The sequence below is a fragment of the Alligator mississippiensis genome, chromosome 15, assembly GCF_030867095.1.
Source record: "Alligator mississippiensis isolate rAllMis1 chromosome 15, rAllMis1, whole genome shotgun sequence".
NCBI classification, from domain to species: domain Eukaryota; kingdom Metazoa; phylum Chordata; order Crocodylia; family Alligatoridae; genus Alligator; species Alligator mississippiensis.
In genome coordinates, this window is record NC_081838.1 from 17,156,279 (window position 1) to 17,183,516 (window position 27,238).

Genomic DNA, 27,238 nt, shown 5'->3' on the forward strand with positions numbered 1-27,238 from the left:
AGAACCCTGTTCCCCCCACACAGCCAACGGCACAGACAGTCCAAACAGGCTCAGACCAGCCAGATCCTCTAGCTCTAGCCACCTCCACACCCTCTCCCTTTGCACCTTACCGCAGAGAGCACCAGCAGAGCCCGAATGCTGTAGTAAAGCAAAAAAATAAGCATGGCAATAGCTCACTTTATGCCTCTTGCTCCATGGTAACTGCCTGGGAGAGTGTGAAAGCTCAAATTAGCTCCCTTAAAATTAATTGCAGCTTCCTTGTATTGCAAACCAGTGTATTTATGGCCCCTGGAAGAGGGCTGCCTATAGGCCGCTTTGTTTACTGGACAGCATCTTCTGGAATGGTTTTTCCTTCCAGTGCCAGTTTTTCCCTTATAGGATAAAGGGGGACTGGGTTTTTGTTTCTCTGATAGAATAGGGGGAAATATATAACTAAGTTTCTTTATTTATGTAAAAGCTCAGGTCCATGGCTCACAAACCTTTAGTGTCCACAAAAACAGCCACTTTGGAAGTGACCAGGAACTAGAGTCAAACCTCTAAAAAACAGTAGTGAGACAAGCAGTTACACACATAATACAAAGCCACAGGGACTTTGGATTCCCTCTGACACACACACACACACACACACTCCCATGTGAGTTAACACGTAGTGATCACACGTGTCCGTGACCCAGCTACTGCCAGCAGACGCAGGCCAGGGTGCACTCAGAGCGCGTAGTTGGCTTGCGCTTGCATCTGTGCCTGTGGAGCTCATGCTCAAAGTCCAGCATTGAAGCGAGACTGAAAGGAGGTTAGAGCAGCTGAGAAGGGGCAAGACTGGTCCTGGCAACCTGGAATGGATCTAAAACCCCTTTGAACCAGGTGGCAGCTCCACAGCTGCGAGTATTTCTATCCATCCAAAGCAGCAGCACAAACGGGGGCCAATTCCTTGCTGCGAGAGGCTAGCATAGACGCACCCCCCCCAAGCCGTACCCTTATACCCAGCTGGCAGGGGCATAGCAAGGCAGGCTGGTATGCTAGTGCTTCCAACACTACTGCATGGCTCCTAGAGAGATTTTAGCTCCTGACCAGGGCTGCTCTAGTCTGCACCAGCCCTTGACTAGGGGGATACTTTTAGGTTTTCCTTTCTGCCCATCCTTGTCCTGGGATGATTCTGCCCTGGGTAGTTTTCAGTCCACAAGGCACTAAGATGCTGCTTGCTGTAGAAGAGCCTGATCCTGCCAGACCCAGACAGGAAAGAGTCAAACAGCAAACACGTGACAGGACCATTCAGCAGCAGGATTCAGTCCCCAAAGTGTCTTTGGCAGGTTCCTCTCCCCCCACAACCCTCCCCATGGCAGCTGCCTCCATCCCCTCACCCCCCACCCCCAGCTGCAGTTACTTCTGGAAGAACTTCTTGTTGAGGAGGAAGATGAGCAGGTTGACATTGACTTTGGCTTTGTCGAACATCTTCAGGACGGCTACGCCCTCGTACTGCAGCTGCAGCAGGTCCTGGCAGGGGGAAAGAGGGGCCCGTGGGCCAAAGGCGTCTGGTGAAACCCCAGCACACACATCCCCCATCCTTCCCCCACCCTCTGCTCCATCTCAGTTGATGAAAAAACAACACTGGGCTCAGAGTACATGCTGTCTTCAAGCAGCAGAGGAGCATTAAGTCTCCCCCATCACCCACTGAGCAGGGGGGGTCCTTTGCTTAGCTGGGGAAACTGAGGCAGGATGCATGGTGGATCCTCACCTGGTAGTGGAGCTGGAACTGCTCCATGTCGATGCCCATGAACTTGGCCTTCACCTGGAATTTGCCGGCTTCCCCGCAGGGCACGATGTCGAAGATGACGTTGCGGAACCTGGGAGAGAGAGGGTTAAGCCCCAGGGCTGCTTCTGGAGCAGCCAACAAAACAGCTGGAAGACCAGGAATGTTTGATCCCAAAACAGGATTGGGAGGAGAGAGAGGGCTCGGGTGACTCACTGGCTGATAGGGAGGTCCTCAATCTCCAGCAGCACGCCCTTCTCCAACAGCCGAGCAGCCGTGTAGTGCAGCGCCGGCGCCTTCTTGCCCTTCCCGCTGACCCTAAACGGAAAAAAAGAGATGGGAAGGCTGAAAGCCAAGATGTATGGGGCAGGAGCCAGTGCCATCTCGGCCTCCAAAGCCCCCATCTGAATCTATCGGGTCCCCAGTGGGAGGGGAGGCAGGTCCCCAGCAGGGCTAGGACAGACCAGGAGGGGTTTATGAGGACAAAAGGCAAAGATCTGATTTCTCCTGGGATAAATCCTTGTATCCTGGGATCCTACAGAGGGACAGGCCTGTTGTCCCACTTGAAAGAGGGCCCTGTGGAGTAGCTGAAAGTAAAAAACTAGACATCAGGTTTATCATGGGCCCAACTGTGCCAGGGATGGACTCTACCACACACTCAGCACTTGAATGGCAATTAAACTCCAATTAGCTGCTATCATCGCAGGGAAAAATAAGTTTCATCTTGGATGCTTCAGGCTAAAACAAAACACTGGATTTTTCCTGGGACAAAGCCTTTATCCTGGGATCCCAGGCTAAAAACCAGACGACCAGTCAAATGTGGCCCTGACTGGTCCGGGATATGACTGGCATCAAAACAGATGTGGCAGTTATTCACATGCTAGGCTTAAACAGCAATTAACTCTAATTAGCTGCAATTGTTGATATGCATACTTCAGAGGTACTTCACGTGGGACAATGGGCTTATCTGTCTGTAAGGTCTGGGGTTTGCTGGGACATAAACACTCCAATCAAGCTGGTTGTCTGTTTTTAAGTCTCAGAGAGACCACTTTTTTCCTGGCATAACCAGGTGCTAATTTGATTTAACAACCATTCAAGGTGTGCAGATAGTGTGAAGGAGAAAGTGTCCCACGCCTGCTTGAATGCCAACAAAAGCCAGGGACACATCAGACCTAAGATAAATCTGCCTTTAGCTTCACAAGTACCTGAAGCGGGACAAGGGGCTTGTACCTCTGTAGGATCCCAGCCTAAATGACTTTGTCCCCAGAGAAATCCGATGTCTGGTTTCAGCTTCTTCCCCCCCCAAGACAAATCACAGCTAATCGGAGTTAATTGCTGCTTATTACGGGGATGAGCTACATGTGTCAATCAGAACCACCTCCAATGGCAATGCCTGCTTGTAGGTTAAGAGGGTCTTGTAGTAATGGTGGCAACAATAGAAAGGCAGAAGAGGGAGAGATGCAGGGAGCAGTGCAGTGAGGTCTGTGGAGGGGACAAGAAGCCCCTTCCTGACTCCTGTCTGCTGTGAAGCATGAGATCCCACACCTTCCCCTGCCCAGCCAAGCCATCACGGCTTCCAGAGCCGGACTGGGATGGCCATACTGCGCCAGGACAGGCGTACTTGCTGCTGGTGGCCAGATTGCCCAGGCATGTCCGGATGTACTGGTTGTAGTAGTCGACCTGCTCCTCGTAGAAGGTGCTCTTGGCATGGAGGGCCTCTAGGGTCTGACGCAGCTTGTCCAGCTCCCCCCTGCGGTGCTGCCGGTACCGCCGCTGGTTGCGGATGTCCTGGAGGAGAGAAGAGTCCGTCAGGGTCTTGGCAGAGGGACAAGAGCCCCGGCAGTCTGGAGAGAAGGTGCCAGGCCCAGAGTTGTGCAAAGGATTTTGGGAATGGCACAAGGGTCTCAGCTTCCAAGCCAAGATCTTAATCCATGACCCACAGGGTCCCATCCACCCAGCAGCCTTCTGGGGAGGCAAAACCCTTAGCTCTCCACCCCACCCCAGTACCTTGGCCAGCTCGTTGACGATCTCCTGGTACTGGTTGGCCGAGTCCACCACCCCCAGGCTCTCCAGGCGCCGCAGGTTACGGAGGATCTTTCGCTTCTTCTCCTCCACTGAGAGCTGGCTGTTGCCCATCAGGGAGCGGTTACGTTTCAGCTTGTCCGGGGTCTGGGCATCGTGTAGGGCCCGCCTCTGCATCAGCTGGTGGTGGGAGGCCTCCTGGGAGAGACAGAGGGGTGGGGTGTTGCTTTTGTGGGCTAACAGGCATTAGCCGTGGTCAACAAAGGAGACCAAGCTGGAACGCAAGCTGGGAAGAAGCCTGTTATCATAGCACATAGTTATAAAAGCCTCTTCCTGTTGATAGCAGGCTGCAAGTCCCCAGGCTGCAGCTGCTAGTTGGTTCTTCTCTCCTGGCTTTCTACTCACCTGATCTTCCGATGCTGGTGTCTGCAAGATCTCCAAGAGGGAATCCCCAGGCTGGGACTGAATCACATCCACCAGCATCTGCTTGGTGCTGAGGGAGAAGAGGCAGCTGAAGTCACCTTTGCCCGGTGGTCACCGGAGGGGAGACGGGGCAAGCTACCTAGTAGCCAGATTGCAAAGAAAGCCTCTGCAGCTAGGGAATTTGACCTACTAGAAGACAAGTAGCCAGATCAGCAAAGTGATCACTGCCTCCTAGCTTGGCTCCAAGGGCTCCGCTACTCCCTGAGCCATCAAAAAGGCCTTGGACTTGTGAGATATACTGGAGGCTTCCCCTGCCCCCACCCTCACACACACTCACCTCAATAGCAAGCTTTTGGCATCGGTCTCCTCGCCGCTGGCCTCCACTACATCGAACTTGCTGGTGAGGGTGAGGGAGATCTCCAGCTTGCTGAGGGTCTGCTCAGCACTGCCGTCTGCGGGGCTGGGGGTGCTCTCACCTGTAAGGATGGAAACGAGAGCAACCACTCGGTTACTTATGGGGAGGAGTCTGATCTGGATTCCCACCGATGCCAGGGTGGATGGAGTGAAACCAGGCCAGTCTCTCAGCAAGCTTGAGGCCGGGGCTGGTGACCCCAGTGCACGCAAAACTTGGTCATGTTCCCTGCTGATTCTCCAGTCCAGGCACTGAGGAACTCATGAACCATGAGAAGGAACTCCTGACAGTGCCTCAATGCCCCATGTGCATCGGGCACCAGGACACCCTGCTAGGTCTCCTCCCCACTTGACACAGCAACAGGGTGTCCTTCCTAGGAGAGCTGCACCTACCAACAAGAGCCTGGACGGTAGGCAGCTCATCCAGATCCTCCAGCAGTTCATGCAGGGGGTCCCCCTGGCTGGGAGCAATGGAGTCCTGGTGCTCTAGTAACAGCTGGAGAAGAGAGAGGGAGGCAGAGTGTGCAGGTTAACAGGTTGCCCATTGCCTGGGGCATCCCCAGGAGACCACATGCTTTGGAGGGAGGACACAGCCCCTGGTAGGAGCAGGAAAAAATCTAGGGGGTGGTGAGGAGTTATGTTCTGTGCAGGTTCAGCAGTGTCCAGGCATGTGTGTGCACATACGTGATCTGCAGAGTAACCTTGGGACAGTTACTTGGCCTCCAAGTAGGCAAACAATCAGCAGAAGCCCCTTGCCCCCACTTTCCCTCCAGTTACATCCACAAAGGGCCCAGAGAGCAACCAAGACTCAGATCACTGTACTAGGACACTGTACCGTTCACCCCAAGGGTTCCCAGTGTCCTGGTTAAGCCCCATCTGGGGAGTCTCCTGGGCGAGGGAGACCCCAGACGCCCCTCACCCGGTGCGTGTCTATGAGCTCGCCCACGGTGATGTAGACGACTGGCTTGGCGACCGCCACCAGCTCCGAGTACTCGTCCACGTTGAACCTCTCTTCTGGCTCGGGCACTGAGCAGGCCACGTGGATGAATCTCCTGTGGGAGAAAAAGGGATCCTGCCGTGAGTGCTGGTCCCAGCCTGGACTGCAGGGAATGGGGGCAGCCGACTGGGCAACTCAGCAAGGCAGAGACCTCCAGCATCCGTGCCCAGCAGCCCCTTGAGGATGTAACACAGCCCTCTGCCCCTTTATGGGTTCCATTAGGGCCCATCATAGCAAGGTGGTTGCCAGTCTCATTCCCCTGGGAAGACATGGAGTCGAGGATGCCCAGAACAGCACAGCACTGGGCCTGCCTTAGTTCACAACTCCCCCAAATCTGCTCCATGTCTGTACAGTACCTAGCACCATGGGGTCCCGGGCCGTGAGCAGGGCTGATTCCCCTTGGGCATTGCTCTTATGCTAGGGGATTGTTGCCTGGCTGGTCTCATCGTAGGAAGAGGCTGAATCGTGTACTAGGCCCAGAGCAGACAGGACAGGACAGGACTTCTCCTCTCCAGTGCAAACCATTGCACAAATCTGCTGCCCCTCCGAGACCCAGTCTGGGAAAGCAGTACCTGCATCATTAAGCCCTTGTGCCTAAAGCATTATTTCTAATTATGGCCAATTAATTCACCAGGGCTACCAGCCATGCAGTTTAATTGCCATCCGCTCATTTCCTGGCTGCTCCACCGACCAGCACCTCCAAATTCAAGTGGACAGCTGACAACTGTTTGTAGGCGTTGCCCCTGATGCTGGCGGTACAAGAGGGGTGGGAGGGAAAGGGCGTGGGTTTGATCGGCTTTGGAGAGGGTTTAGCATCACCTGTACAAAGGGGAGGTCTGTGCAAGGAGCCTTCCTCTGGGCAGGGCAGGGATAAAACCAATTTGATAAGAGCTGAGACCAAGACAATCTCCTCTAGGGGAGTGCAATCAAAGTGACAAAAGTGACATCCCCCCACCCCCTCCAGCATGGATGCGGCTCTATTGGTATAAAAGCCATCATTAAGGCTTGAGCTGAGCGACAAAAATGAAACCAGAACAAACTCAGGTGTGCTGGGCCAGGGGCGAGGACACATTGGGGGTGAAAATGCAGCCCCTGCAGGATGGCACTAAGGCAGGCAAAAGCTCAGTGAAAAGCAGCAGCAAAAGGATGGCCTGGTGGCTAAGGCATTGGCCTAGAGAACTCAGACTCCCAGGGCCTCAGCTTGCCCACCTGGAAAGTGGGCATAAGCAATGCCCATCTTTGGCTCTTCATCGGGATCCCTTGAGAGGGCAGAGGCTGCTATGGGCACATCCAACCCATGGCTCTGCGGAGCACTGACCTGAACTTGTCGTGTGTCTCCTCCAGGTAGCGGTTCACCCCATTCAGGTGGGCACTCTCGCCCTCAAAAGGCTTGTAGGCCACAGCGTGCTGCAGCACTTTGGCGATGGAGCCCAGGTTGCGGCGGTGGTCGGGGTGCAGAGCCACGGCGGCCGAGACATCCACGATGTCGAAGCCATCGGGGGCCACCACAGCCGGGTTCATGAAGCGGTAGTAGAGCAGGTGCCCAACGATCTGGGCCCCAAGAGAGGGAGAGGGTCAGGCTTTGCATTGGCACTGGGGTCCCAGATGTGACCGCGGAAGCCCTTGATCCAGGGTAAAGACATATGGACTCACCTTTGGAGTGAACAGTGTGGGGCTTGGGACACATGGTCCAGAACAGCCCGTTATTACTCATAGGGAACAGCACACTGCAGACACACATGCCTGCCAGCCCCTGCCCCCCGACAGCCACAAATGCTGGAAATAGGCCCCCAGTCACCTTGGGATGCACAAGGCCACATCACCACTGTAATAGGCAGCCTGGTATAGGGCTGTGCCCAGCCACTCTGGACCCAGAAGCTCACCCTGCAGCCCCAGACACAGCCCTGCCTCTCACCACGGCCCCCTGCACCCACCTTGCAGACCTCATCCTCGGTTGCCTCTGGGAACTTCTCCGCCAACAACGTCTTCAGGACTTTGGCCACGTAGCGCATCCCGTAGCTGGATGAAGCCAGAGAGGCAGCCTATCAGCACAGGGGCCCAGGCCAGGCTGAAGGGGGAAGGGGACCACGGGAGCCTCTCATTTGACCTGCAGAGCCCAGACTGGGGAGATTGTGAAGCAGGGCCAGGACTTCTACAGGAGCATCTTAAGCCTCCTTAACCTCCTCCCCCTTCGCCCAATATTAGAGGGGAAACTGAGGCACGGAGCAGAGGAAGTGAACGCTCCAAGGTCATACAGGACGATCAGGGCCAGAGGGTCCCTGTTCCCACAAGAGCAGGGCCCATGGGACTCCTTGTACATACGGGATCTTATCCACGGAGGAGGTGATGGCGGAGACAAACTTGTCCGTGGCTGCCAGGAGGTTGTGGATGGAGATGTCTAGTCGCCTCTGAACCTCGGCGTGGCTCAGGGCCTGCTCGGGGCTCACATTGTATGGGAGCTGGCTGGGGGTGGGAGACGCACATGCTGCTAAGAGTCATGACACAGGCCAAGATGACCCAGCTTCCCCAGACCCCCCCCTCCCAAAAAAAAAACAACCCACTCTGACCTTCTCTGGCCACTCTGGGACTCTGTCTGGTTGACCCAAGCCTTGTAGATGTCCACAGGGTCAGTGCGGATGTTGAGAGCCTTGTCCTGCAGGACATCCTGCACGGGCCCCTCCAGGATCTGGCGTAGGGCGTTCTGCCCGCGGGCATTGCGGTAGAAGCTCACCACCAGCCGGATCACTGTAGGATTGCCCGTCAGGATCTCGTGGGGGTGATCCACCTTGGACCTGGGCAGAGAGGGGACCAAGAGAGGCAACTCGGATCAGGGTGGGAAGGGTCCAGTCGCCCCAGACAGGGCCTAGAGCCAAGTAGGAGACCGGCAGCCAGTCATTACTGCATGGAAAGGACTTGCCAGGTTGGGACAAGGGTGACGAGGGCACAAGTCCTGCTGGGAAGGACCCCTAAACCCTATGCCTACAGGTTCAGGTGCCAGGATGGGGCTTGGCCATCAACACTGAGACAGATCTGAGCCAGTCCCCCAGCTCCCTCTGCCCTCACTCCAGGGGGAACAGGGAGTCCTACATGTCCTGGCGGGACCCATCCCCCCGCCCCCATGGGTACCACAAGCAGGACCTACCGGATCTCTTCTTGCAGGGCAGTGCTGAAGAGCTGCAGGAGCAGGTAGCCCTCGCGGGCATTGGAGGCGTAGTTGTACAGGGAAAAGACCACTGACTCCATGAACTTGGTGGACTTGTTCTGGGGCATCTGGAAGATCAGCCGGGCCAGGTATACGGGCTGGGTCTGCAGGTACATGGGCAGGGGTCAGGGCAGCTGGCCCCAGGCTTCAGCCAGCAGGCGGGGCTCTGCTACAGGTCAAGTCCCTTCCCCTCCATGCCTCCTTCTCCCTCACCCTCAGTCCTGCTTTGCCAAGGTCTGAGGCCATGAGTTTGCATGCAAAGCCCAGTTCTGTGCAACCTCAAAGCACCCCTCCCATGAGTAGCTGGCCTGTGGGCTAGCATGACTCATCCAGACCAGCTCCCGTAGTCAATGGCACACAAGACAGCGATGCAGTGAGCCCCAACTCCCTGCCCCGAATGACATGGGACTGTCTTCAAATGGGGGCTGTATTCCTGCCTCTGGGCCCACAGCTGGATGCCGCAACCCCTTCTTCCATTACCCCCAGCAGTGCTAGCAGACAGAAGCAAATTCATGCCTGGCCTAGTCACCAGGGCTGTCCTGAGTTGCCTTCACCTAGCCCCACTCCCATCTCCAAGGATCAGACAGGAGCTCAGGGGAAGGATTTCTTTTCAAGAGGGACCTGGTGCCAAGAGAGATGTGCCAGGACTGGGGGCTTCCCTGCACTAGACACAAGCCAGAGCTGGGGCAGAGGGTCCAGCACACCAGGTAGCAGGATCCAGGGTGGGAAGAAAACCCCGTGAATCTATCTGATTCCTCATTGACCCACTAATAAGCCAGTCCCAAGCACTTGGGCAGCACCTGGGACTGGACTGGGGGGAGCAAGGAAGCAGGCCCATTGGAGGGATCCAATCAGACTCCACTGCCCTAGTAACAAGCCCCCCACCCCCCATTCACCTGCAGCAGGTAGAAGAGGTGCTGGTAGGCCTCCAGCTTCTGGCGCTTCTCTTTGCTCAGTGCCTTGATCCCCTTCTGCTTGTCCAGGGCCATCATGTCTGACAGCTGCTCCTTGTTCTTCTTGGTCAGCTTCTTGCAGTGGGAGACCACCTCCTGCACAGGCCGGGGGAGCGAGCCGGGGCCCAGAGGGGTTAGGGGCATAAGGCATTCAGGGAAGTGGACTTCCAAGACCCCTTGGGATCCTCCAGCCTTCATGCTTTGCCACGTCACACCCAGCCTGGCTCTACCTTCCCCCCACCCCGTTGACAAGGGAAAACAGGACAGCTCACTGGATAGAGCCTGGGAACAAGACTGGCATGAGGGGTCCATTCCCACCTCTGCTGCTGGGGGTGGTCGGGTTCCTTTCCTGTGCCTCAGTTTCCCCACAAACTGATCTGCTTTGTCAAAGGCATTGAGATCTACCAATGGGACACACTGGATAGGGGCAGGGCAAGGGGAAGGGCGGTACCAGCTGAGGACCCAACCAACCCAAGGCTCTGAAGCTGCTGGAGAAGTTCACCTCTGGTTTCAGTAGGATCTGGTTTTGGTCCCAAAAGGACTATACACAGTCCTGCTGGCTTAAATTAGGACTGAAAATCCTAAGGAAAAAGGCAGGATTGGAACCGGAACATCTTTTCAGAGGGGAGCGGGATTCCATAGGCAACAGTAGGTGTCTAAACCCCTTAGGCTCCTTGAAAAGCCTGGCCTTCGTCCATGCCAGAGCAGCTCCAGATTTCTCCTGGTATTGCAGAAACTGGCCTTGTATTTCAGGGGGGGAGATCACATGACTACCGAGATGCCCCGTCCCCCACCCCTCATGACCTCTGACCTGTAGCGTGATGCGGTTCCGCACCAGCAGCCCGATCTTGATGTCCATGAGGTTGAGGTCGCTCTCCAGGCGCTGATTGGAGCGGATGCGCCTCACCACGTCCCCCCGCAGCCGCAGCCCCTCCGCCTCCTCCCAGAAGTCGTGCTGGCTCTGCTCCAGCAAGTGCACGAAGCGCCGCACGATGCCCAGCGGCGGGTCCCTGGCGCGGACTGTGGGGGCAGGCAGTTACTACCGGACGTAGCACGGAGCAACTTCTGCACCGATCACCTTACTCTGGGATAAGCAGGGGGCACATGCCCCCAGCTTGATCCAAAGTGGCACGAAACTAGTGATGGGAGCAGATGCATGTCACGTACCTCAGAGCAACCTTCTCCAGCATTCGGGTTACACCAGACACTGTCTCCTCCAGAGCTCCACTGACCATGCATCTGCTCCCCCATTTTATCTACGTTTGCACCTTAAAGACTAGCTAAAATAAGAGCTGCCTATATAGAGGAAGCCTTCCTTTGATGGGTTTAAGTGACAGCTAATCCAGCCATCAGCAGCCAACACTGGCAGGATAAAAAGGGGCCCTTTGAGAATCCTGTTCCATACACAGGGGCTTCCCTGGCCAGTCTGGAGCTGGCATACGGACCCTGCTCAAGTTCATGGCCAGAGCACACAGTCCTAGGGAAATCTACCATGTTCCAAGGCCAGAGAAATTAAGAGCAATCTCAGGGCTCTTCCAGCTGACCCTGGAAGAGCTGGATAGAAGGTGAGGGTTGCCACGGTGCTTTAGGACCACCCCACCTGCCACCATTGCTCCTGTGCTCTGGGCACAGCAGAGGAACGAGAAGCCAGGCAGTTAATTATAGCCACTTGTGAGCAGAAGACAGGCAGGCACTTACCCAACACCCTGTAATCCCCACGGGCCTTGTTAGCTCGCACAAAAGCCTGGATTTTAATTACAGCAGTAATCTGCCAAGACAAACAAAGGGGGAAAAGGAGGCGAGTGTCCCCTGGCAGCCCGGTGGCAGCAGAGGGAGCAGGGAGAGCACTCGCCAGGCGCCAGCCCTGCCGTCAGGCCAGCTGTGGGCACAGCAAGGGGAGGCCTCTCACTAGAAGCATCTGCCACCGCCCCTAGCCTCGTGGGTCCTAGCCCCAGCTCAGGGAGACAAGGCATCCCTGCTGAATCAGTACCCAGGACTGGTCAATGCTGGATCAGTCCCCAGGACACCTGGATTTTACTTCAGATGGGATGCTGCACATGTGTTCCTGGAGGCAGATGCCCCCTTCTGCCTCAGTTTCCCCTCACCTGGAGACACTGGGTGCAGGACCTTCCCTGGGGGGTGCAGGCATGAAGGGGAGGCCCTGCACCCGTTGCTTCCAGGTGGGGGGAAACTGAGGCGGAAGGGGGCATTGGGTGCAGAGCACAGAGCGGGGAAGGTTTAAAAGTACCCTCAGCAGCTGCTGCTTAACAGAATAGTTTCCTGCTGTAGCCCCCCTGCCTCCACCCATGACCATGACCTTGGGCCTGAGACTCCCAGGGCCTTGATCCCCTGCCCCTGAACCTGGCAGCCCACATGCGGCCTCTGTAGCCTGGCATCCATAGGAGTGGCTATGGCTGCCTGCAGCCACCCTGCCTCCTTCCCCTTTCCCCTGGGGACCCTCAGGCTTCGGATACATGGCTTCCCCCCCCCCAGCATGGGGTCCATCATCAGCCCCCTGCCCTGGGACATGGGGCTGGGCTGCCAGGTTAACCCCTCGAATGCTAGAGAGCAAGTTTTGCCAGGTCCCTTGTGAGGGGTTCCTGCTTGTTACAGTGCAAGGAGCACGGGTACATGCAGGGGATGCAGAGCATGCCTGGGCTCCTGCCAGACACATGCACACGCGTATTCCTCACTCACATTCTTCCTAAAGTAGTGCAGCCTCTCTTGGTACCTCCTGCGAGCTTGCCACATCCTCACGCATGCCTGGAGCTTGGGAGGGCAGAGACAGACCGGGTTGTGCTTAGCGGGACATGGGGAACAGCATATTCACGGGTTCCAGCTGACCCACATCCCACTGGCTACAATGAAGGGGTCGTGCTGCTCTCACCGTGTTCTCAGCCAGATCCCAACCATTGTGCTTATTAATAAATCCAAAGCTGGGAAACTATAGTTTCATTTCCCCCTTTGCAACTAGACCCCATTCGCTCCTGTCCCAAATCCATCACATAGCCCAGCTGCAAAACAGCCCCTACGCTCCTCCCCAGAGGTGGCCGCAGGGTGTAGTGCCTCCCCGAGTCTTTCAGGGTGTCACTGCTCACAGGACCAAGGCCTGGGGGGCAAGATGAGAAGGATCCAGCAGGGTCCTGTACCTTGATCACTGCAGATGTGTTTGCTTGCAAGTATCTCAGTCTTTGCAGATAGGCATGGCGCTGCTGGGAACCTCTCCACCAGGCCTGGATGTGAAAGAAAACCCACAGCCCTCCCGGTTATTAGCACTGCATAAGAGCTGGGCCACTCACCCCCACGCCTTGACTCCTGTAGATCCTTTTGGAAACAAAAAATAAGAGCACCCCTGGAAGAACCTAGGGTGCAAGGGTGAGGGTGCAGGCTTTTAATTGCCATCACTGCTGGGGCATCATTTACTCTGCTCCCCTTCCCTGACCCCCCGGACCTGCCAGGTCCAGTCAAAGCCCCATGAACAAGAGCTGTGCAGAGGCTGGACAATAGGGCTCCGGTCTGGGTTGGCCCCTGGGCAACACTGCAATAGACCCTGCGCTTACAGATAACCCCAAGGACATCAGGACCCACCACCCACTGTCACCTGGATCCTGATGGCTGCTGGGAGCTGTTCCCGCAGCAAATGCCGGCGGGTGGCGAAGTCCCGGCGGACAAGGAGCCCCCGCAGACGGGCCTGCAGCCGCACCACGAGCCCCACATGGGCTTCCCACAGGCGCTGCCGGTCATGGGCCACGGTCACGCTGGCGATTGTGGACTACAGAGAAGGAACGAGGTGGTCAGTTCAGTGCCAGCAACATGGGGGCCCAGATGCCAATGAGTGTGTGTGCATGCCAGGGGATTTGGGCACCTGAAGCCAGGCAGGGAAGTCCCATTCAGCACCTTTGCCAAAGCAGCTGGTGCCAGTCAGGTCCCCCTAAGGCCAGGGTGGAGCCACAAACCAGAGGTTTGCAGCTGGAGCTGCTGCTGACCCGAATCTCTGTCAGCAGTGCACTGGAGCCCCCAGCTGCTGTGAGCAACAAGCTGCTTGGGGATGCAGCCAGGGGGCCAGGTGTTCAATACAGCCCCCACGTCTTTCCGCACCTGGATCTCGTCCCGGCTGAGGTGCGTGGGGTGCAGGACGCAGCCCTGCGGCCGCTCCCAGGTACCCTCAAACGTCTGCAGGCTGAAGTAGTACTCGGTCCCGTCCTTCAGCTGATGCCGCACCCAGGGGTGCTTGATGTTTCCTGGGTGTTGCCAGGGAGAGAGAAGCAGGTCAGGGAGGGGTGTCTCTGACACACACACACACACACACACACACACACACACACACACCCCCTCCATCACTGTAGCCTCATACGTTATCAAGGGCTGGGTAGGTTAAAGCCTTTGGAACTGGACTGTCCATATGCAGGGACTCCCAAAGCCCCATCCCAGACAGGCTGAGCCCAGAGCTCTCTGCTCCCAGCCTGTCTCTTGCTCCTACCCTGCCCCTACCTAGCTCCCAGCCGCCTCCCTGGCTCCTTCCTTCCTACCCACCCTCCTCCATCCCATTTCCAGCTCTTCTCCTGGCCCTCGAGGCCCAAAGCAGCCCTGCCCTTCGTCTCCCCACCTCCCTGGACGTGACATTATTCTTCCCCACCAGTCCCCATCTCCAATGCACTGGGCCTCTCAGCCTGTCCTGAGGGACATGGGCCCATTTTGCAGGGGGACAGTGAAGATAGAGACAAGTGACTTGGCCAAGGTCAGCCCAGAAGCGATGGCAGAGCTAGGCCTCATGCCCAGGCCCTGTGTTTTAGGCAAAATGGCACCATCTCCTCCTTTGCAGCACCCCAGTCCTTCACAGTGCTCAGTGCTGTACAAACCCAGCCCCCACCCACAATGGAGGTGCAGGACACTACGCTTTCATCCGAGGCAGGAGGGCTTGGTCCCCTTTACCTGACAGGCCCTTGCGCGCCATGAGGGCGGCAAGTTGCGCCTGGTAGGCCCCAGCGCAGTCGGGCACGACACCGCACAGGGCAACATCTGGGTTGCGCAGCACACGCACCGTCTGGGCTGGCTTTCCTTCCTTGATGGCCTGGTTGATGGCTGCAATGCCAAGAGCCACTGCAGGAGGCAAGGAAGGGGTTAAATACACACACACACACACACACACACACACACACACACACACACACACACACACACACCCCCCCCCCCCAGAAGTCCCTGGGATGGACATTGCACCTCATGCCCTATGGGAACGGAGATTCCCGGGAGTACAGAGCACTCCCAGCTGCAGCCAGGCAAGCTGAAGCCCAAGGGAAAGGGACAACTGAGGTCCTCATACCCCGATCCTCCAACCCGGGCGTGGGTAGCCTGCGGGCATCCCAAGCTTGGCCCCCACAAGGCGTCAGACCCTAGTCTCATGTGACCTGCCAGCAGGCGGTCCAGGGACAGTAGACAAAGAGCAGCGATGGCCCTATGCTACTTCTTCAAAGAGCTAAGCAGAGCACTTGGGGCTACATTCATAGAAAATGAGGGTTGAAAGGACCTCAGGAGGTCACATCTAGTCCAATCCCTGCTCCAAGCAGGACCAGCCGCAACTGCATCATCCCAGCCAAGGCTTTGTCTAGCCGGGTCTTAAACACCTCTAAGAATGGAGACTCCACCACCTCTCTGGGGAGTGCTCCAGTGCTTCACCCTCCCAGTGAGAAAATTTCTCTTAATATCCCACCTCAGCTTCCCTTGCTGCAATATTGTGCCAAAAAAGCCTATCTGAAGGCCCTGAAGTATCTGGCAGTAGTTTATGGGCTGCAAAAAGGCTTGAGAGAGGAAGCAGCCAAAGAGGGACACACAATTCCTCCCACCTGGTCTTTCTGGGCCACAGCTCCAGGCCAAACCCAGCTCCGAGATAGCCCCCAAGCCCAGATCTGCCCTTACTTCTCCTTGCTGCCTCCGTGTCCCGATTAGCTTTGGCCACACCATGCTGGATCTCTTCCCACCAGAGTGTGGCGTCCTCATCCCGTGTCACCTGCAGGGCAGGACAAGAGATGCTGAGGGGCGGCCAAGGACAGCTTCCACTCCCCACAATGCAACCACTTCTGGGGAAGCGATGGCAGCAAAGAACAAGGCAGATGGGCCTCTGGCTTAAAAGGCACCAGAACAGGGATCAGAGACAGGATCCTGGTTTTAAACACCTGAAGTGATGGGTTGTCCACCCTGCCACGTGGCTGGGGTTGGAGCATCCTACCTGGGCTTTCTGCTGCCGGGCACTAGTCAGGACATCATGATAACGTTTAGCAACCGGGAGTGTCACGCTGGAGAGCCCCGCTGAGGGCAGCAGCAGGGCTGTGAGGGTCTTCTCTGGGTCATCCTGCCGCAGCGCCTCATTGATGAGCCCCATGGCGAGGATCTCTGCAGGGGAGAGGGGACGAGAGCCGGGTCAGCCTGACCGCTGCCACACAGAAAGGGGCAGGGCAGGGAGCACAGCACACCAGACACTCACTCTCGCTGTCCTCCCGCACTGTGGTGTTGGTGCGGCTCACGCAAGCCTGGAGGTCGTTCCAGCTCAGGAGTGTAGCCCCCCGGGGCCCAGCCTGGCGCTGGCAGCTCAACAGGTCATCCACGTAGCTGGAGTGGAAAGAAGACAGCAAGCTTAGGATGTAACAATGCAGAGACGACAAGGCAAAGCTCATGGCAAGACAGCAAGGAAGGGAACCCAGGAGTCCTGGCCCTAGGGCAGGAGAGAGGAGCAGATCCCAAACATCCTGCTTTCCAAGCATGCCCCCTGCCAGTAGAAGCCCTGTAGCTTATTCCTGGCCAGCGCCACCTGTTCAAAGTCAGCACATGGACCGTCTGCCCGTGCTGGTGCCCCTACTCACCGCTGAGCATTGGCCTCCTCCACATCAGACAGCCCCAGGCTGGGGCTGACCAGGCTGCTCCAGACCCCATGGACATCCCCAGCTTCCAGTGCCTGGTTCACCAGAGCCACGGCCGACAGCATCTCCACAGCCACGAAGAGCTCCTCCTGTGCCAGCTCTCCCTGACAGCAGGAGACATGGTGAGACCTTGGCAGAGGCCATGGGACATGGGGGAGCCTGTTCCCTCAGTGGGGAAACTGAGGCAGGAATTTTCTCTCGGAACCACTTGCCACAGCTGTCCCGGGCAGAGCCAGGAGTGGGAGCCCGGTCTCCTGGGTTCCCTGCAAAGCTGCCCCCAACCCGCCCCACAATCCCACCTGCAAAAGCAATGAGTTTGAGGCCCAGAGGAGATTCCCTTGGGGATGGAGGGGGCTTCAGGCTGGACTCAGCCCACCTGTGTATGCCAGTCTGTACCAGTACCCACAGCCAGCCCAATGGGCAGCTGCCATGAGGGCAAATCCATATTGACAGTAGGAGAACAACACAGAGAGGCCAAATTTAGAGGCCAATTTTGTGCATGAGCTTTCCAGTTTTCAAAGCTGAGGGGTCTGGAGCAGCTAGCTGGCTGTAGGGGTAAAACTGGTTTAAAAATCTTTGAGGGCATGTTTACATGGAAGGCTGGTTAATTCAGATTGAAGAAAAAAAAAAAAAAGGGGGTGGGGAGGAAAAGAGATCATTCAGTTTAAATCTCTCAGTTCTTCAGGGAAAAAGACTTTTGTCCTGGGATCCTGCAGGCTAAAAATCAGACCATCACCACCTTGGACTCATCTATAAACAAGTGTGGGACAGATGGAATAGCAATTAGCTCAGGTTAGCCGAAATGGTCCCAGGGCAAATTTGGATACTTCCCAGGTACCAGACGTGGGACAATCTCAGCATCTGACTCTGGATAAAGAGATGCCAGAATGAAAGGGTAAATCCCAGGTCTGTTTTTGACTTGGATCCATCAGAACCGCCTCAAATGCAACCTCGGTTTTCAGTCTCAGATTAAAAGGGAAGATAGCATGGGTCAAGGAGGGGTGCTGGGCATTTCAAGAGGAATCACTACTCTGGATTAACTCTGTGTAGACACTGACTCCTGAATACCAGCACTTGCACAAGGGGGAACTAAGCAGGAAGCTGCAGGGGAAAAGCATGACCCTGCCGGGCTCCAACTCTGGACATGTCTCCAGAGACTCCAGCCCTGGTCCTCACCTGTGGGTGCTGGCGCTGGAGCAGGCCCAGCTCGTGCTGGTACAGCGGGGCGGCGAAAGCGTGCACCTCAGGCAGCTGAGCCGCGGGGCTGGCCAGAGCCTCCACCGTCTCCTCTGGCTGCCCTCGGCGCAGCACAGCATTTATGCGGCTCACAGCCTGCGTCACTGTGGGATAGAGGGGACAGGCACGGCTCAGCACCCGGGGACTGGTGCCCATCGCAGAACCCAACTGCTGGGCAAGCCCCACCCCACACAGCTTGCACCCAAGGGATGGAGCCACTGCTCAGGGATGATCTAGGTGTAGCCCTACCTGTGTCCTACTATGGGGACTTCCCCTGCTCCTAGACTCTGATGGTTGCCCCCTCTCCCCCTTTCTGCTACTTGTCAGGGTGTTTTGAAGCCTCCCCCGAGGCACTGGGTTCTGGCTGCAGCCCAGGCTGGGGACAGGGACTGGGCTGTGCCAATGCTCCTGCTGGGACTTAAACCCAGAGGGTCTTAGCAAGAGGGTCTTGCCCCTCCAATCAGGGTCAGACCAATGCCAGATTTGGGGTCAGGAAGGAATTTTACCTCCTGGCCAGATTGGTATGGACTGAGGGGGTTTTGCCTTCCTCTGTGGTGAGGGAACAGCCTCTGCCTGGGATCTCTGGAGTGTATGTTGATGTCGGCTGCTGTGGTCCCCCTACTTTCCACAGGGCAAGTTCAGGTACGATGTCTCGTATTGTGCATTGGGGTGACAATAGTTTTACAAAGAATTTGGATGACAGATGCGTCTGGGATGGTTTGGTCAGGGCTGATCCTGCCTCAGGCAGGGGGCTGGACTAGTTGTGACCTCTGCAGGTCCCTTCCAGCCCCACATCTCTAGGATGCTATAGAGCCCATAGTCAGCCCATCTCTGATGTGGGCAAAGAAACTGGTGTAGTCGGGGTGGCAGCCAATGCAGCCTCCTGCTGAGCCCCCAAATTGGGCAAGCAGAGGGCAAGAAGCCTGGCTCTGGCTCCAGGGGTGTAACAGCAGTCCCTTCCTCTGGCAGCTGAGGGCTCGGCCTCACTCACTGGCACGTTCCTGCTCTCCCCTCTCGTTGGCCGCGTCGACGCCTGCCTGCACCTCCTCCTGCTCCAGTGGATCCATGAAGCCCAGCTCCTGCAGGCAGCAGAGCGACAGGGGATCTGGCCCATGCTACTCCCAGGTCCAACCAGGGGAGCTACAGAGTCACCCGTGGGTCCAAGGGGCACCAGGTCTGCACCCCTGGCACCAAAACCCCCCAAGTGCAGCTCCCAGGACGTGACCCCCAACCTGGCTCTGCCTCCCCCCAGGGGCATCTCAGCAGCTCACCAGGGCTTTCTGCTCCCGGTCAGTGCTCAACTGATCCAGGTACCAGTCGCTGTTCTCTCGCTGCACGCGGCGGAGGGCCAGGACGGGGTCCCGCAGAGCCTGGTACAAAGCCTGGGAGTCCTGTCTCTCCAAGGCATCATCCACATACTCCAAGGCTCCATGCACTGGGACGAGACCAGTTGGCCCAGTGACCTGCAGCCCTTGGCTCAGCTCTCTGCTGCAGCCACAGCCCCACGCACAGGGAAACCCTGGCTCCAGGTTGCAAAACCCTGGAAAACCAGAGTAGGGACCCTCCCAGCAGGTCCCATCTCCCCCTTCCCCACAGTCCAGGCCAGTGCTCCAGGACTCACACAGCACCAGACACATTGCTCTGCTCACCATTGACTTTGTTGATGCTCCCTTGGATCTCGGCCTGGGTCAGACACTGGTCATAGATGTCCTCAGCCTCTGGGATCTTCTGTGGGTACTGAAAACAGAAGCATGGCCTTGAAGTCTCCGGCTGTGCCTGGCTAGATGGGGCACTCAGCAGAGCTATCGCTGTGTTGTCCCCCCTACCCCACAAAAATGCACAGGACAGAGCCAGGTGCATGCTCCTCTTCCATGTACACACATAGAACAACAGCCTCCTGCTGCTGCCAGCACCTTCCCCCAGCACGGTGCCCTTACCCTGTTCTGGGCATTGCCTGCCTTCTCCGCCTTGGCCTGGTAGAGCATCTCCTGATAGACAGCAGCAAGGTCATCCCTCAGACTGAGCAGCAGGGCGCTGGGGTTGTGCAGGGCAGCCAGGGTCTGCTCCACCACACCTCTCTCCACGGCCTCGTTGATGGCCAGCACGGCGGCGTGGACTAACGGACCCATGACAGGGAGAGAGAGGCATACATATAGCATCACGGGGCAAGAGTGTATAGGGTTGTATGGGCAGCATGCAGCTCCCCAGACTTGTGGGAGCCCAAGCAAGACCAGGACGTGCTCATTGATGGCTGATGTACTCTCCCTGCTGGGGTGAAGGGGAACTGGGGAGGAAACAAGCGCCAGCTGCAATGCAATTGTGCCCTGCCACCATGACCCCACAGGGTCCTGGGTGTGAGCTGAGGCTCTGGAAATTCAGATGGTTAGAGCTACAGGGGCAGTGAACACCAACAGCACCCGGCCTGAGCCCCAGCTCTCCCGCTTCACCTGCTGCCTCGTCTCCCGACAGTTCGTTGGCCAAAATTCCCCCGATCTTGCTGAACGCCGGCAGCTGCAGGCCGTACTTGTCCAGCTCCCGGCGCATGTGAGTGATCTCTGCCTCTGGGAGGTGGGAAAAAGCAAGCTGAGTCAGCCGCGCACCCTGCCCAGGACAGCACTTTTCTTCTCGATGGAGGGCAAGGCAGAGTCCAGGAAGGGGGACACCTCACCCAGCCATGCAGATACACCGCAAGACCAACTTGCTGATGCCAACTGACAAGCTCAGCATGCAGGCAGAGCTCTCAACTAGAGCTGCCCTGGGGTTGGCAGAGACCTACTGGCTGCTCAAGCCCAGCCCCAACAAATGCAGGTAACCATGGATTGAAAGTTGATCCAATAAGGTCACCAAGGGGAGACTCCAGCCCCCACCCCACCACAGCCATAAAGCTTCCCCCCCACCCTCCCAAGTAACACATGGCGCAGAGATCCCTACAGCATGCCTCAGGCAGGCAGCAGGCAGAGACAGTCTGTGCTGACCCCAAGGTGGATCTAGCTGGAACAGCAAACTCAGGACCACACAAAACAGGAAAAGCCCTGTCCTAAGGGGTCTTAGAGAAATGGTGGCAGGGAAAAAAGGAAGCAGCCATGATCCCTTCCACACCCCACTCCACCAGGGTGGGTTTAGACACAAGCATGGAGCCAGCATCCCCTGCTGGGCAATAAGGAGCCCTGGGTCTGCTCCCAGCTCTGACACTGCCCCACAGCACGACCTTGGTTGTGTCACTTCTCCCCCCACGCTCCCTCTCCTGGACAGACCTGGCTTGTCTATTTGGGTCAGAAGTTCTGCAGGATCCCGTGATAAATGTACAGAGCCTGGCGCAGAGCGGGTGGGCCTTGGTTAGCTGTGGCATTACAAAAAGAACCCATCGGTGCTGCACCAAAGGCATTTTTTGGGTCAACATGGAAGATGGTTGGAACCAGAAAGTCTGCTGGAGACTCCCTATTGTGAGCCAGACCATGCATCAGACCATGCAAACAGACTGGAAATAATGAACAAGGAGGCTCCCACACATGCACAACTAGCCCAGAATTATCCTCTCTGGTCCCTTACCAGTGAAGTCCACCTTCCCATACAAGTCCTGGATCTGCGGTGCCAGCCCCAGCTTGAACAGGTACAAACTGCAGATTTAAAACCACAGCTTAATGAAAGTGTTGGACTATCCATTTGTCCCCCCACCTCTCCACCTCCAGTGCCAGGGAACTGAAAACAAAAGGTGCGTGCATTTTAATCTATGCAGCATATAACCAAGAGCTCTGTGCTCCGAGCAGGGCTGAACACAAAGCCAGGACACAAGGCTCCCAGCTCAGCTACTGGCACCTGCAGCCCCATGCCTCAGTTTCCCCCCCACTGGAGACGCAGAAATAAGAGCCCTTTTTAAAGCACACCAGCATCTCAGACCCCAAACAGCGGCTCTGCCCTTGCCTTTGGGGGTCCACTACACCCCAGTCCCCTGCTCTGAACCAGGTCTGGTATAATGGGCATATTGCAAACCCCAGTCCTCATGGGCAGCTGGTTGGGAAGCAGGAGAATTCAGGGAGTGGGCAGAGGTTAAAAAACACAAGGCATCCATATCTAAGCATCTTGTGCAGGGTCTGCAGTAGGTTTTCCCCTCTGCAAAACTGCACGGGTCACGGTATATTTTGTCACTGCATTTACTGAATGGCAGCTCCCAGCATAAAGGGGGAGGGGGTGGGGAGTGTGAGCCCCTGAGCCTGCCAGATGTCAAAAGAAAGTACACCAAGCAGCTTTGGGACAGGGAGGGGCTGGAAAAAATCCCAGGTCCTTTAGCGGCCTAAGTATGGCCTTAAACATCCAGTTTTAAGCTTTCAAGTCCCGCCAAGGCTCCCCCGCAGGGCCAGTTAAGCACAGGAGAGACGGCCCCCAGGGATTATCCCAGACACCGCAGCTCTGCTCCAGCCTCACGCTGGGCCTGCGGATAGGAACGACAGCCGGCAGATGGTGCTAGCATCCTGGATAAAAACCCGGCAGCAAACTGCTCCCTGCCGCATCTCACTGACCTCAGAGCATGGATGCAATAAACCACGCGGGGCATGTTTTTCTTGTCGTAGATGTCCGTGGTCTCGGGGTGGAAGATCTGCAGGGGTACAAAGGGGCAGGGCTCACAGGAGGACCAGAGAGCAAGTCAAGCGTGCTCTGTTCTTCCCAGACAGCCGACAGGAGGGCTAAGCCACCTTTGGGGCAGCTTCCAGATTAGGAAGATCTGTGTTCAGCCTGCCCTGCAAGGGACTGGGAGGATCTTATATCACTCAGGTTTCTGCTGCCATGCAGCAAGCCTGAAAGGTCCAACTCCCCAGCCCCAGGCATCTCTGCACCTTGCAAGAGCAGGGTCACACATGGGAGAAAGAGCATGGCAGCAGAGAGGCTTCTACCAAGTTTCCCAGCCCCATCTTAGCCTTCACACCTGCCTTTATGACTACAAACTGCAGGCAATACACTAAACCAGCATTTCTCAACCTGTGTGTCATGACCCAAAAGTGAGTTGCAAGAATATATCAAAGGGTTGTGAAGAAACTTTAGAAATGGATCAACAAACTTTAAACATGGATTCTCCTTTAAAGGAGAAAAACAAATGTGGGAAACCGGGGCTTTTCCCTTGAAGACTAGCAGAGTCCCAGCCTGCAAGGGGCTGCTTGGGGCTCCTCCATGCCCCATACACCCCCTGCCCCACACCTCATACACTGGGGGGCTGGAGGCAGAGGGCAGCAGGTCAGGAGTGAAGGGCACTGGGTCAGGACTGGCCCCCCATGTTTACAAAGGGGTCCTGGTACAAAAAGAGGTTGAGAACCACTGAGCTAGACAACTCGGGTTGTTCCCCGGCAGCATCTATTTCTGTTTTAAGAGGGGGGAGAGAAGGGGACAGGGCCCTCCAGGCCCTGCGCCCGGCTCCGGGGCAGCAAAGCTAGCACATTACCGAAGGAAGCCCCACGTGGATCATGGCATCACGCCAGTAGTTGATGTTGTCCGTGTGCCGGAAGTGAAGTCCGGTGGCCTGGGGAAGAGATTGAACAGGGTGGGGATGGGTCCTTCCTTCTGGACAGGCTACTGCACCACGGTTCCTCAGTGGGTGCTTTGCACCTTTCTTCAAGGGCTGCTAACACTGGCCGCTCCATTAGACTTCGTTAGTCTATCAGGTGCAAATCTGCCCTGTTTTCCACCTACCAGGGTTTTTAAGCAAGGCTTTAACTCCTTAAGTCCCCTACTTGTAGCAGGGGCAAGGCCTAGCCCGCTGCAGTCAGAGCGGCTCTGGCAGGACAGAGAGCCTGCATTGCTAGCAGCAAGTCATGCAAAATGCATCCCTCTGCCCTTCAGCTGGGCTGTCTGCTGAGCCCTGCAGGGCACGGACTCGTCGCCACCCAAGATCCGCAGGGGAAGCAGATGTTGGCTGGTGCCAGTCTCCAATGACTCATTTATAACAGACTCAGGTCCTGGCCATGTGAGACGAAGTGTTATCTCCAGCATCAGCTTCCGTCACCAATAATCCAGTGCATGCAACTTCCCAGCCCTGCACACAGCTCCTCTCACCCTCGCTGGCCCGGCACTGCCAAGCTGGGAAGACAATTCAACCCCCTCCCAACAAAGCCCTACAACTAGCCCCGGCCCCACGAGCCTCCCACTGCAAATCCATCCCCCCCAACTCCCTTACCTTGTAGCGCATCTGCTCATGGTCGTAGATCTTCTTCAGAGGGACGATGTCTGGGGCAAAAGAGTGTCCCAACTTGGCCAGGGTGACTCCGTTGCGTAAGCTCTCCTCCAGCTCCGTTGGGGAGGCCAGCTCCTCGTTCAGACAAGCCTCCATCCACCTGCCAAGAGACGGGGAATCAGTTGGGCGAGGGGGAAAGGAGCAGCATTTTCCCCAGCCCAGACCCTGTTACCATGCTGTAGAGAGCTCCCAGCCTCTGTCCTAAATGCAGATTTACTAGTGGAGTCAAAGCATGACATGAGCCATGCCACACCAGCACCACGTGCTTTGAGATGATGGAAATGCCCAACCTGGATGGGCTTGCATGCTTAGAGTGCACAAATTCCCTGACCCCAGATTGCAATTAAATACTCATGGCCTCATTCCCAGGTTGAAAAATAACAGCTCAGCTCAGCTCCAGGATGGCATTTCCAGAGCCAGACTGTAAAGCAAATGCTCATGGGACAAGGCGAAGGCAACACCCAGCATGCAGGAAAGAGTCCGGGGAGGTTGACACCACCCTAAGAGCTCTTTCAATCAGCCCGGCCTCCTTTGCATCTCACCGCTTTGCCTCCTCCAAGTGACACAGATACTGATAGGCGACGTTCTGTCTCCTTTGCTCATCCATCTCGTCTGCCGTGAGTCGTTCATCTAGACAAGGACACACATGCCAGGTCAGACGCACACCAATGCCAGGTCAGACACACGCAGAAGCCCGAGCTTCAGCAAACCACACACACCAAAGAGCACGTATTGCATTAAAAAAAATAAAAATCTTTCCTTTCATTTTTCCAACACATGTCATCTACTGGCATCTCCCTGCAGAACTTGCAACAGGATATTGGATCTGGGGGAATCTGAAAGCTTAATTGACAAGCCCGATCCGAGCCAAGTAAGATGCAACCTCTCGGCACCCAGATCTATTTCGACAAGCAAGAAGTCATTGTCAAATTACTCTCCTGGTTTTAATAGATTTTTCTAACCCTCCTTTTAGTTAGTCAAGTGTTAGCTCAATCCTATGTATTTATATGGGGTTTTTAACTTCGATTACACAGATTATTTTTTTTTGTAAATCCTCTTCCTTGGATCTCAAGGGCGTCTTAACCTCCTTCCTCTCCTGCAGTGGCAGGACACTGGCAGTGCCCTCGTCCCCCTGCCTTACCTGGGGCAGGTTAGAGGGTGTTTTGAGGTCTTGTGGTGGTAGTTGGGCATGAAACTTTTTCACAAAATTTAAGAGCAAGTGAGACAAACATTTGGCTGAGATAGTTTAGACAGGGCTGATCCTACCTAGAGCAGAGGGCTGGACTAGATATCTTGAGAGGGCCCTACCAGCCCAGATTTCTATGACTCTATGAGGCTACAAACACATCAAATTTATCCCAGGATAAACCACTTTATCCCAGGACAAGCTGCAATCACTCATACATCCTGGTCCCTTGTCCTGGGATAAATCACCCCCGCAAAAAATTTTCCCGGCTAAGACATAGTAACTATTTTATTCCAGGATGCAGAGTGCATCTGTGGTTGTCCCAGGATTGTATCATTGAATCTACCGCAGAAGAACACCAGCGCATTCAGATGCTCGCTGAACCCGGCTTGGAAGGGTTGTGCGTGTATGGGCCGATCTCGGGATGTTTTTATTCCAGGATAAACACCGGTGTGATTTATCCAGGGACAAATGCAGTGTCTGTCTAGCCAGAAGACCTCACCGGAGCGTCGAGCCCAGCTGAGCCTTAGACCCATGATCAGAAGCTCCCCGCCCCGGCGTAACACAGGCCAAGGGAAGGGACTTTATCCAAGGAGCATGAATCACCCCGTGGGCGAGGAGACGGACATCACAGCCCCGCTGCCAAAGGAGCACATGACTCAGGAGCCCTCCCCAACCGCCGGCCGGCCAGGAAGCTCGGGCTGGCAACGGATCTGGTTTTCTCCTCCCTGGCTGCAGTGGAAAGGAGGAGTGGAGGTAGAAACAAGGCTCTTTTGTCCTTGGCCCAAACATTCGCCCATGCACAACGGCTCCGGGCAGAGACACAGGCGCAGAGCCCTTGTGTGCCCCCCAAATACCCGCAAGCATCCCCAAGGACCCTGCCACCCCCCAACTCCCGCCCCAGCTCTTGGCTACTTTGCAGACCCCTGTCTGCTCCCCTTTCCAGAGACTGGCTGCCCGCGCCCAGGTCCGACCCACTCCCTGCCGCCCCCTGCCTCAGCCCCCCCCAAAAGCCAGCCCTGACTCCCTACCACGCACCCTGAACCCCACAGCTGCATCTGTCTATCCAGCCCTGGTGTGTCTGTGGGTCCATATACACCCAGCCCTGTTTGCAACCCACCTCTTCTACAGCAAACCCCCACCTCACCCGTGTCCGTGGGTCTGGCCACACTAGAGCCCCATTTGTCCGTCCGCAACCCCTCTCTTGCATTGCAAACCCCACCCCACGGAGGTCCGGGGGTCTGTCCGCACCCAAGCCCTGTCTGTCCGATTGCAACCCATGTCTGCCAGTGTACCCCACCCCTGTCCGTGGGCCTGGCCGCACCCATGACCTGCGTGTCTGTGATTGCAACCCCACTCCTTCATTGCAAACCCCAGCACCCTGGTGCCCCGCCAGTCTGTCTGCAACCCCTCTCCCGCACTGCGGATCCCACTGCTCCCGTGTCCGTGGGTCTGGCCACACCCGGGTCCTATCCGTCTGCTTGCAGCTGCGCTCCTCTATTGCAAACCACCCCCAGCGCCTGCGTCCCAGAGCCCCGCCTGCCTGTCTGCAAGCCCTCTCCCTCCTGCAGCCTCCCCCCGCCCGTGTCGGTGGGTCTGGCCACGCCCGGGGCCTGCCTGTGGGTCTGCAAAGCCCCCTCCTGCATTGCACCCCTGTGCCCATGCATCTGGCCACACCCGAGCCCTGCCTGTCTGTCTGCAACCTTCCCCTTATATTGCAACCCCCACCCTTGTCTTGCAAACCTCCCCTTTGTATTGCAAACCTTCCCCCCTTGTATTGCGACCCCCGCGCCCGCCCGCCCGTACTCACAGCCGGGCCGAGCCGCCCCGGGCCCCGCCGGCGCCTCCATGCCGCCCGCGCCCGCCGCCCGCGGCCGGGTTTGAATCTCCCGCCGCGGCCGGGCCGGGCCGGGCACGTGGCGCGCGG

General features: G+C 56.6%; 1 protein-coding gene across 1 annotated transcript; it reads right to left on the reverse strand.

The window, feature by feature from the left end:
- Positions 1–427: 427 nt before the first annotated feature.
- IQGAP3 (IQ motif containing GTPase activating protein 3) lies at positions 428–27,220 on the reverse strand. The gene is made up of 38 exons (XM_019484840.2): positions 27,122–27,220; positions 24,668–24,755; positions 24,069–24,225; positions 23,337–23,414; positions 22,423–22,499; positions 21,455–21,522; positions 20,353–20,466; positions 19,843–20,021; positions 19,555–19,642; positions 19,177–19,340; positions 18,897–18,984; positions 17,846–18,009; positions 16,613–16,773; positions 16,237–16,361; positions 15,982–16,145; positions 15,672–15,762; positions 14,688–14,855; positions 13,854–13,996; positions 13,357–13,527; positions 12,905–12,988; positions 12,453–12,524; positions 11,454–11,523; positions 10,567–10,775; positions 9,699–9,851; positions 8,743–8,906; positions 8,168–8,392; positions 7,923–8,063; positions 7,535–7,619; positions 6,919–7,151; positions 5,523–5,655; positions 4,997–5,099; positions 4,530–4,668; positions 4,175–4,262; positions 3,755–3,967; positions 3,369–3,535; positions 1,964–2,065; positions 1,733–1,841; positions 428–1,491 (listed from the first exon to the last, which is right to left on the reverse strand). Exons 1-38 carry the CDS (start codon positions 27,159–27,161, stop codon positions 1,378–1,380), a joined length of 4,932 nt encoding a protein of 1,643 aa, XP_019340385.2. The 5' UTR covers positions 27,162–27,220; the 3' UTR covers positions 428–1,377.
- Between the last annotated feature and the right edge of the window lie 18 nt (positions 27,221–27,238).

Excerpts from the sequence above, each read along its gene's own strand:
- IQGAP3 (XM_019484840.2), bottom strand. The coding sequence starts at position 27,161 with ATGGAGGCGCCGGCGGGGCCCGGGGCGGCTCGGCCCGGCT. Across the intron at positions 11,524-12,452 it reads TGCACTACTTTAGGAAGAAT|ATTACTGCTGTAATTAAAAT; the intron begins GTGAGTGAGGAA and ends TTGTCTTGGCAG. Across the intron at positions 8,907-9,698 it reads ACCTCTTCTACCTGCTGCAG|ACCCAGCCCGTATACCTGGC; the intron begins GTGAATGGGGGG and ends ATGTACCTGCAG.